The sequence below is a fragment of the Pagrus major genome, chromosome 18 (assembly GCF_040436345.1).
Source record: "Pagrus major chromosome 18, Pma_NU_1.0".
Taxonomy (NCBI): domain Eukaryota; kingdom Metazoa; phylum Chordata; class Actinopteri; order Spariformes; family Sparidae; genus Pagrus; species Pagrus major.
The window spans coordinates 18,590,515-18,601,919 of NC_133232.1; the positions used below are offsets into that span (position 1 = coordinate 18,590,515).

The 11,405-nt window shown below is 45.4% G+C and overlaps 1 protein-coding gene across 2 annotated transcripts; it reads left to right on the forward strand.

The window, feature by feature from the left end:
• The first annotated feature begins 642 nt into the window (after nucleotides 1-642).
• tent5d (terminal nucleotidyltransferase 5D) lies at nucleotides 643-8,831 on the forward strand. Of its 2 annotated transcripts, none has more exons than XM_073486283.1 (3): nucleotides 643-899; nucleotides 3,407-3,721; nucleotides 4,084-8,831. In XM_073486283.1, the coding sequence occupies exons 1-3, from the start codon at nucleotides 885-887 to the stop codon at nucleotides 7,453-7,455; spliced, it is 3,702 nt and encodes a 1,233-aa protein (XP_073342384.1). In that variant the 5' UTR covers nucleotides 643-884; the 3' UTR covers nucleotides 7,456-8,831. The 2 variants fall into 2 exon arrangements, with proteins under 2 accessions (XP_073342384.1, XP_073342383.1); XM_073486282.1 differs by lacking the exon at nucleotides 643-899 and adding an exon at nucleotides 1,169-1,223.
• Nucleotides 8,832-11,405: the final 2,574 nt, after the last annotated feature.

The window sequence follows — 11,405 nt, forward strand, 5'->3', positions numbered from 1 at the left end:
TGACTCATACTGTATCTGCTGATAGTCCGTATTGACTCAGTATGAGATCTAATATAATGATGCGTGAGAAGTGGATGGGAAGTGTTTCAAAAATGTCGTCCCCCCCAAAAAAACATAGCTTGTAACCTACACGTTCAGCCGGATGTTAGCAGGGTCCTCCGAGGTTGACTCCTCGAGGTTTAAGCTAGCTGCATAACCCAAACATAGAAGTCATGGCTTAAAATCCATTTTAACACACCAGAGCAGGCATAATAAACTTTTTCCTTTATCCAGCTAGCTCACTTAGGTTATATTAGTGAGTCTGTTCAGCCATTCATTCGGGGAGTAGGCCTAAAATGTAGGCTACAAGCTTTAGCTAAGGTTCCTACTTTTTTTTTTTTAGAATTTAGCTCGTAAACTTTTTATTTTGAAGTCGAGCACAAGTGCAGGCACACATTAGCACTATAGTGCACCTGTTAACCCACCGACACGACACACACACACACAACTCCACCATCACTGTTGTGACCGTAGACTGCTGCACGCACACACACGCACACACGCACACACTCCCCAGTCATAACTGAATGACGGCAGGTCGCTATGGAAACTGCGTTACGCTCCGGGCGGCCGGAGGAGAAAACAAGAGCGCGAGGACTCGTTTCAGTCTTCGTTTCAGCACCACGCGAGCTCCTGGACAGCGCCCGGATGAACTCGCGCACAGACTCGAGCCCCACATGCCTCAGAAGGGACAGAGCAGCATCAGCAGCGAGCCTCGCCTGGGCGGGTAGGGACTTGGAAAGCAAAACAAACCCACGCAGAAGAAGAGACACACACTCCCCGGACCTGAAGCTCGGTGGATACTCCTCGAGGTTTATTTCTACAGGAGACAGTCGCTCCCTCAAATGCCACAGCAACAGGTAAGACCCTCCAGCTCTGTAAAGTTATCTCACCCACTTTTTTTCTTTCTTTTTTCCCCCCTCTTGGCTGCATGGAGCATACACATCAGTATTTAATGTGTGTGGGTTTTTTTTTAATCCTGGCACTCAGAAGTGCATTTGCCCTTTATCCTGCCAGGCACTTAATTGCGGTTAATTACCCTCACCTGGTATCTCAGGAGTAAGTAAGTGCGTGATTAGATGATCAGAGTGAAGAGCGGCAGGGCAGAGAGAAATTCAGCAGGGCTCTGGATCAGGTCCAGTATATGTTTTTAGGTAGTGATGGACTGTGAAACATCACAGAAGGTACAACTATAACATCCAGTTGGTGGTTAATTTATGAGGAAACAACTTTCACCATTTTTAGAGAAAGTATTGTCAAGGAAAGTTGAGCAGCGACATTTTAATGATCCTATATTTTATATATATCTTTACCAAATCTCTGGTGAATATTGCGATCCCATTTTGCAGACTAGTACAACCGTCACTGAGTTGTTTAACTGTAGTTCATGTGATCATATGTGTTTAAGTGAATGGAAAAGGAAAACAAAAACAAAAATAATATTTAGGTATATTATAAGATCACTGTATAATTTTTAAAAGTCTGACACACAGGGCTACTCAGATTTCTATCCACGTGACAGAATTATCCCCCTCCCCCCATACTATTGTATATAATTTATACTGAAGATGACACCCTAAGCTTACAGAGCATGATTGTTTGTGTTTGTGTTCATCTATATCACACCCTCTGTTTTGTTGGGTTTTAAATGGCCATAGATTATGTGCGAGCTGAGCCGATACGCCTGGATGAGTCACTCAGGCTGCAAGTTTGCAGAAGAGTGCGAAAGGGGAGGGGGAGATACAGGGGCTAGCTGGAAAACAGTCCCGCAGTGCCTCTCTGCCTCCTGAACACATTGTTTCTTTGTTTATATGATCTCAACATCTGGAAACCGTATTTGTCGCCTCTGGATGAATATTACTTATTTGCAACTTGTAGTTTGTCTTGTTAAAGCGGGGCTCAGACAGATGTCTCATTCGCAGCAGTTTTTTTTATGAGCTTTGTGTTCTCAGATTCAACTTCTTTGTCCTCTGGTAAGCACCCTCATTTCTTTTTGAATGAGCAGAGGGGTTGCCTTTTGTAGCTTTCCAGATGCTATGAAGTAAAGTGCTGTTCTTTATTGTTTGTTGAAATATGTGCAACATGAATTAGATTTACAAACACTTCCTATAATAGATTGTTTGTGGTTGCTACAAACTATAGCCCTCTGATGTCTGGCAAACTGCTACCAGAAAGCATCCCATTACTGCTCATTAGTATCCCAATGTTTACCCTGCTAGTATTGACAAATCATAGCAATCAGCAGCATTCAGCTGCAACACTGAGTGACATCTATTGATTAAAGCAAACAAAAGATCATAATGGGCTGCTATGAACCACAGTTGCACACTCAAACACAAGCACTCACTCCCTGAAACACTTTGATGCACACCCACAATCACACACTCAATCACATAACAGAGACTCCTCTGACTGACTTGGTTAGGCAAATGTTGCGTGGTCTATTGGAAAAATATGTCCAGTTTGTAGAGACTGACTGACGGAGTCTGGATGCAGTGCGCTGAACTGCCAGGAGGATTACACATGTGAAAGCCAAACAAAGATAATTGGCTGATATTAAATCCCACTTTGTTCCAATTTGTGCTACAGTTTACAAAGGTGTTATATAAAAGCTTGTGTGCACTCACATGAGTGTGTGTGGGAGTCATTGTTTGTAATGTATACACATGCTGCACACACGGACACAAAAACAGATGTGTGTCTTTAATTAGTGACGTTGGTGTGATTAATGCAGTCTGCTGGTGATGACTCATTTGGCTTAACCCTTGCTCCTCTGGTGGAAACAATCAATAAACAAAAGATTTAGTCTGCCTTTACACGTCATTATTATTATTATCATTATCATTACTATTATTATTATTATTATTATTATTATTATTATTATCTTACACAGTATTTGAGTTTTAAGTACATTTTTATTGTTATTCTGTGTATTGCTTTTAAAACAACTGAGGTGTTGAATCTGACTGAGATGGAGTGAAAATAAGGGACTAATTGTTGCGATAAAAACCCCGGGTGGTAAATACTATAATGTGTTTCAGATTCTGTGATTCCAGTCAAACAACCTCTCTTAATTTGTTGTGATCTGGTTGAGCAGTGGAAGAATATTTATGCAAAGCCCATCTATGTTGATCGCTCCATGTGTCATCTTGTCAACACAGCAGTTACATTAGCATTGTGGAAAAGCTGTCAGCCAAGCTGTGACTTGCAGACAGCAGACTGGCAGGGAGTGTGCATGTGAGCGTGAGTGAGTGCTAAGTGTGTGTGTGTGTGAGAGACGGAGAGAGCGCAAGAGTTAAACACGTAGCACATTTTGTTGGGGAGTCGAAATAAACTCTGATTGTCGTTCCTCCGTCCCTCCCTTTAGGGCAGCAGCATGTCTGAAACCAAATCCAGTCAGAGGTTCCACAGCCTGAACACTGAGCAGGTGGAGGTTCTCCATCAGGTTTTGTCGGAAGTGGTTCCGATCCACGGCCGTGGGAACTTTCCTACGTTGGAGCTGCGTCCTCGAGACATCATCATAGCTGTGCGGGCCAGGCTGCAGAAGCAGGGAATCGCAGTGAGAGATGTTCGTCTGAACGGCTCCACGGCCAGCCACGTCCTCGTCCGAGACAACGGGACAAGCTACAAGGACCTAGACATCATCTTTGGAGTCGAGTTGCCCAGTCAGGAGGAGTTCCAGGTATGAAAAGGAAGGAAGTTAATGTAATAAGTGCTGATGGGGTTCAATCCCCTACATTAAAAGCATTAATTCTGCTGTTTGTGCAACACCGAATCTCTACTACCTCTAGGGTGTTGCAGTATTTATTTTTGAGATGCCATATTAATAATAATGATACTGGTAATACCGGTGTTGCAATCCTACCCATAATTTGATTGTAGAACATTTAAACATAAGGCTGAATCAATAGTACAGGTTTTAATATTTTTAATTGCATTATACAGAAAACTAAACCACAAGGGCATCATGATATTCACTTTATTCATAGCAAAATTGCAGTCATTAATTGTAGCTGCCATGTTGTTGACCTGTTCTCCTCCCAGGTGATCAAGGAGTCAGTGCTGGGCTGCTTGCTGGACTGCCTGCCTGCCGCGGTCAACAGAGAGCGGATCAGCAGTGCGACAATGAAGGAGGCCTACGTCCAGAAAATGGTCAAGGTCTTTAATGAGCACGACCGCTGGAGCCTCATCTCACTCTCAAACAACAGCGGCAAAAACCTGGAGCTCAAATTTGTGAGCGTGCTGAGGCGGCAGTTTGAGTTCAGCGTCGACTCCTTCCAGATCATTCTGGATCGTCTTCTTGAGTCCTACATGCAGCAGGAACCACAGCACAAAAATAATACTGTTGATCTTAAGGACCAGCCTGAAGAGAATCAGAGTAAAGACTCTTCCTCTCTGCTCAAACAGGCCACTGCTCCAGAAACAGAGAAGTCTTCTGGTAGAGACTTATCCAGCAAAGAGGGGGATCAGATCAGCCAGACACAACAGAAAGATGAGGCGCATGAAAATGAGTCCCAGACAGAACTCTCACAACAAACAGAACATTCAAACCAGACAGAACACTCCACCGTTGAAAAAGAAGACAAAGAGAAAACACCCGCAGAGTTGAAAGAAGTTTCAGAACACACAGAAAAAATCAATGAGACAGACTCCTCTGACCAGACATCTCTCAACCCTTTGTCAGAAAAGAAACAAACCTCTGAGGAAGACGAACCACCAACTCAGATTGAACTCAGACAGGAGCCAGAACTCACAGACAAAATTGAGGTAGAACAGTCAGAGCAAAGCCCGTCCTGTGATGGCCAACAACCAGCACATTCAAATCACAAAGAACTATCTGACCACACAAACCCCCCCGATGAACAGAATGAAGTCACGGAGCAGATGGGACAGTCCGAGCCGCCAGAAACCTCAAACAAAACCCAGACAGAGTTTCTGAACCTGACAGAAGAACAGCGCAGTACAGACTTCTCTAAGTGTTTCAGTGACGATCAGAGAAGCATTGAGGAAGATGAAACACAACATGTGTCTGCTCCAGACATGAGCACATGTTCACATGCAAAGGACGAGACGCAGTTAGCAGATGAAAGAAAAGTAGAAGCAGAGACAGCGAAGCAAGTAGAGAGGGAAAATGATACAGATTTAAATGAAGCGACAGAAGAGATTTTAGCTTCAGAAGCAAAAAACATAGACACACAGGGTATTGATTGTTCCTGCTCCACCTCTTCCATATCTCTTACACTTCACAACAAACAGCCTACTGGCACACAGGATACACTGGAGATTCACAGCACACTACACACAGATAACTCAGATAAAACACCTAACACAGTTGATGCTGGCGGCCCTCCAGATACTCAGGATATTTTACCTGCACCACCCAGCCTTGTTTCTGATAAAAAGACCTCCTCTTGTAAGGCCTCAGAGAGACTATCTCACATGGTGGTGCTCAAACACTCCTCTCCCAAACCCCCACGGAGAATGTGTAGGAAGGTTACCTCCAATCATTACCCCAGTCCAGTCTCTGAAAACGAATTTGGCATAGTGTTTTGTCTAGATCCAAACCCCTGCCCCAGCCCTGAACCTGAGATAGCCTTTAACCCAAAGCCAACATCTCCCAGTTCAGACCCTACAACTGCCCCAACAACCAGTATCTCTACTAAAACAAACCCGGGGCCTGAACCCAACCCAACCAGTAATCTAGCTCCAAACCAAGACCTTACCTCAGCTCCTGATTCAGCCCCTGATGTAATTGCCACCCCTGATGCAGATACCACATCTGCTTTACCTCAAGAGCCATCGTCCCCTGAGCTAAACACAGAGAGTTTATGTGAGATGAGTATTCAGAGCCTAAAAGAGACACCATCTACGCATATGGCTTTTGATGAGCCAAGCCAGTCCCCCCCTATAGAAACTGTCCCTGCACCCAAACAATCAGAGTCTCTTGACTCAGTGGACTTGTTAGTTTCACACACTGATACGTCCAGCTCAGACATCCAAGAACCTGTACATACCTCAGAAGTTGAGCTCAGTGATGAAGATGAAAACGGAGAACTACGGACCAAAAGCATTGACTTGAATCAGCTAAACGGCAGCCCACAAGAGACCACACTTAGTTCACCCTCCTCTTCCCACTGTGTCACACCTCCTGCTTCCTGTCTCACCCCTCCCGTGCTCAGTCTTTCCCCTCCCTGCTTCACTCCCTCGCCTCCCAGCCTCAGCCCTCCCCCATGTCTGACCCCTCACTGCCTCTCATCTCAGATGCTGAGTATTGTCAGCCCTGCTACCAGCCTCAGCTCTCCACCCCTTAGTATCAGCCCTACCTCTTCCTGTCTCAGCTCACCTCCTTACCTGACCCCCCCTATGCTTAGCCTCAGTCCTCCTCCACTCTCTCTAACCCCCCCTTCCCCCTGCCTCAGCCCGCCCCTCCTCTGCCTCACTCCACCGGTGGAGTCAGAGGACCTCGTACCTCAGGTATCTTCAGACATGGAGCCTTTGATACTGAACAGAGACAGTGAGGAACAGATTAAAGAGTCCTCCCGTCAGCCAGGAATTCCTCTCCTGCAGTTGGAGGATGAAAAGGAACAAGATTATATCTCATCGTTGCCTCAGGTTGCAGAGCCTGTTTCTTTTCCAATCACAATCCCGAGCTCCACCTCACCTGTGCTGCCTCCGTCTCAGTCAGAAGGCCCAGAGGAATCGGCCCCCCCAAAAGCCGATGAGGCATCCAGCTCCGTGCCTGAGAACAAAGAGGTCCCTAAGGTAACCGCAGACGTGACTGAGCAGAGCAACGATCCTCAGGCATCTGGCTCAGTCCCTGCTGTCGAAGTCCTGGCAGAAAGCATGTATGGTGACTTTGAGGCAGCCATGGACCACCTGCGCTACCGCCTAATCGCAACCAGGAACCCTGAGGAGATTCGAGGCGGTGGCTTGTTGAAATACAGCAACCTGTTGGTCAGGGACTACCGACCGGCCAGCGAGACTCAGATAAAGACACTTGAGCGCTATATGTGCTCGCGCTTTTTCATTGATTTCCCTGACGTGCAGGAGCAGCAGAGGAAGATCCTGTCCTACTTGAAGAACCACTTTATTGGCGAGGAGAGAAGCAAGTACCAGTACCTGATGACACTGCGTCGCGTGGTCGACGACAGCACAGTGTGTCTGATGGGACACGAGAGGCGTCAGACTCTGAACATGATCACAGTGCTGGCACTGAAGGTTCTAGGAGAGCAGAACATTATCCCCAACACAGACCATGTGACATGCTTCTACCAGCCTGCCCCGTACCTTGCCGAGCACAGTGCCCCCTATTTAGCAGAACCCAGCTACTGCAGCTACTACATACCCCAAGGGGGATCAACTCTGCTTTACCAACCGTACCCCTTACACCTGCACACACAAACTGGACTCGTCTGACACACACAAACATACTCATGATTATACAAAACACACAGTCAAGCACTGGAAGGTGCTTGCCATGAAGGAAGAGCTGGAGAATGGAAATATAATCCAGGGATAAACTGTTTGGTCTATAATAGACCTATGGGGGTGGGATTGAGTGGGTTTTTACAGTAAACTCCCAGAGCACTCTGTATGGTTCTAACATGATTATATTTAATTATCTGGGCTTTGTGGGAAAAATAATAATTCTTCCGATATTGTTAAAATTCCAGAAAATGCTGTATGCACTGCATGAGTCATAGCCCTTTGGTCTCCCCAGGAAACCAACTGTGCTGTTGACATTCACAGCCACTCACGGGCACACACACATACATACGCACACACACACACACACAAACACACTTCCAGGTTCTTGAATTCTTGTACACTCTTTTCATGTTCTTACTGTGTCGTTCTTAATGGGTTTGTTCAGAATGTGGACCTTGCCTGTGGTTGATATATTGTGCATGGATAAATTAGGACTGTTCTCTCACTGCCAAATACTGTGTGACTACTATGCTTCTTAAACAGTTTAATGTAACTTTGTTAATCCTTTACTGAAGGGGTGTATTCTGAAAAAATACCGAGGGGCAAGTCTACCAGTGTGTACAGTACTTTGATTAGAACACACACGTGCATGCACAATACATAGAAACAAATACATACAAACAGACATACAGTATACTGTATACACACAAAATTAGACATGCATGAGTAGCTAAATATATATCCTGAAGTCAAGGCAAAGGCTTTTAATTTAATAAAAATTGATCTATTTTTGCAAGACTTTCCAAGATAATACTCAGTGGTAGACTGGTTAGTTCCTACAGAAAAATGCCTTTGCAATAGACTGTACAGCGTATTGAGTACAGTATATCGTGTGCGGATACACTGCATTGTTTTCAGGTAAATTGTGTTAAGATGTAGTGCTTGATTCCTTTCCCTTGTGGAGTCTTTTCTGTAATCATGTGAAGTACTGTACCATCTAGTGTTGATTTATTTAATGCTAAAGTTTACTCTGTGGAGGTGGCCAGGTTATAACCATCTTTGGGTCATCTGTAAACATGGCAGACGCAGATCTGTCTCAAGCAAAGGAATTACATCCGAACCCTGTGTGACTCCGCATGAATCAGCATCCTCTAATTCAGTCAGAATCAACATGAAACAAGTTCAAATCCACCTCAAACCTGTTTGAATCTAAGTTCAAAGCCGTGCAACAGCAACTATGACCAAAGATGGTTTGGTAGGGAAAATCAAGTGCCTAAATGTGAGACATCATCGGCATGTCTTTATCTCACTGCACTGGGGGTGTTAATGGGGTGGGCCTGGGGCTGGGTTGGGTGTGTGTTCAGTTGTTGACCCCTGTTATTGCTGCCTGTTTTGATGTCTTCTTTAATGTAGTCCTTTGTTGTAGATTATTCATGTACATTTTGATAAAAAAATAAAGGGGAAACTCAACAAACCGTGAGATGTGAGAGAAAATGAATTCTTTAAAGAGAAAAAGAATTCCAACACCTCTTTTTTCTTGTCTTTTTTGCTCCATTCTCATTCACACGCTTCTCCCCCCCATGACATGCTGCACAGCTTACGTATCCTTACCATGATTACGTTCTGCAATGATCCACTTAAGCGTGACCATCAAAGCACGATGGTGCCCAGGAGAGCGGCCCAGAGCTGTGAAATTCTGTCTGTGTGAGGCCTCTTATTGCAAATCACCTGTCCTTTAGATGTGTTTGGACTGGAATGACGCACGGTCTACGCAACACAGCAGGCTCAACAATGTGTAAATGTGAGCAGAATATGGTTTGCGAGGTGTGAGACTGACGGGGAGAGGCGGGGGCCAGTGTGGGGGAATATATGTGCAGAGGCGGCATCAGGTGGTCCCCTTCTCAATCTAGTAATTGAGGAGACATCCAGTATAATGAAACAACAGGGCTCACTCCCTACTCCCTCATTGCCTCCCGCCTTCACACCACTGATAAGTCGTGGGCACAGGGGGAAAAGGAGCATCTCTTTCCACGGGGGGGGGGGGGGGGCTCATGTGTAATGGCAGGCAGTAGCTCTGTCACACACCATCTATTTACACACACTATAGACTTGCACTTGTGCGTGCAAGGTCGCAAACATGTGGCTCTCTGGGAGAGAAGAAGCGAGCGTGTGATCTAATAGGTTCTGTATCAGCGTCTCACAGACCTCTGAGCCACTCTTGTCCACTCGGGGTTTCCATAGAGACAGAGACAGGTGGGCGCAGAGAGCATGACGAAAGACAGGGAAGACCCACACAGCAAATGAGGGGGCGAGAGATGAAAACAGGCAAAAAGCAAAAGAAGGTGGGTGAAAGTGAAAGAGAAAGATAGTGGATGTGTAGATGGATGGATTAGAAAATAGAGTTGAGGGGGAGACAGAAAGTGAAGGACAGAGAGAGGGAGGGTGAGGTTACAGATAAAGCGTGAGGAGCAGGGGAGGCGATGGGGAGAGAGCGTGGGAGGATGTCAGGCCTTCAGTCACAGGGGAGTCACTGTGAGGTGGCTTCAGTGACGACAGCCGTGATGTTAAGGCAGGAACACATGCACATACACAGCTGCACGCACATCAAATTTCCTAATGGCCTGCCCACCCGTCCACCCTCAGCAAACAGTTTCAAACTGAGGCGAAAAGAGAATACATCACCCACACATCTGTCTCTCCGTGACTATCTCCTCGGTATCATTTTATAATCTCTCCTACAGGTTTGACAGCTTTAACAAACTATTTAAAGGTTTTTTATTTATCAGAGAAGGAATGGTTTGAGGGCACGTGCAGCCTCTGCAGTCTAAATAAAAACAAAAAATTGTAAGAGGCTTAAGGCATGAAACACATCTCTCTATCTACAGTGTGAATCGAGATAATTGTGGCTGCTGCCACAATTTATCCGAATCTCCCTTCAGCTTGTCATCCAAATGAATTCCTCTAACTTTATGTCGATTAGCAGCCCCTTTAAAGTCTCACGTGGGAGCAGCATTGATTGAATGCCATGATAGTCACCACTGAACCTGCTATTATAAAACACTCACTGAAACCATAATCACTTATGAGGGTTTTACGCTCCTTTGCAGACAGGATTGCTGTTTCTGTGACTGATGAACAGCAGGTACTAAAACGGATCTGTAGTATTCACCATTCATAATTCTGTTTCATTCACTACAGCCTCCCCCTCACCCCCCTTAGCCCGCAGCACCCACGTCCTCTATCTTCCCCCTGCCCTCCCCACCCACTGCGTGCCTCCCACCCACCTGCTTCCTTGACTGCTATGACTCAGTCTTCCAGCTGAGGGTACAAGAGGATAAAAACCTGGATGAAAAACAGCCAAGAAAACCATTTTACTCAAAGAAATAGAGCAATTGGCAAGGCAAGTGGCTGCTGCATCTTCAGTTTGATGCACACACACACACACACCTACAGTCCTCCCTCATCAGAAACACACACACACTCACCGCCCCCACATTGAAATTGATGCACTCTTACTTTATCCACTAATTCATCCTTAACAGCAAAAAAAATGGGAAGGCAGTGAGGAGTGTGTCAAAAATAGTTTTTCATTTCTCTAGATAGAAGTGTGTGTCGTCACGACTCTGTGACATAGACGGATGATTTCTTAAAGGCGAACCTGCCAAATGCACGCCATACATGGAGTGTGAATCAGAAAACCTTGAGGAATCAAACCTGTCGATCACATCACTTTGTTATTCCACGTGTGACTTCAACCCATCTGTGCTGTTTTTCTGGCTCATCATTACTTTAACTCCTCGTCATCGAACTAGAATATAGCAGGACAAGATAATGTTTCATGAATGATGTCTGTGCCTCCTGTCTGCATGTCTCTCATGCATCAAATCCATTCAGAAACCTTACTTCATTAATTATGCAAACTAAATGCAGCATAATGG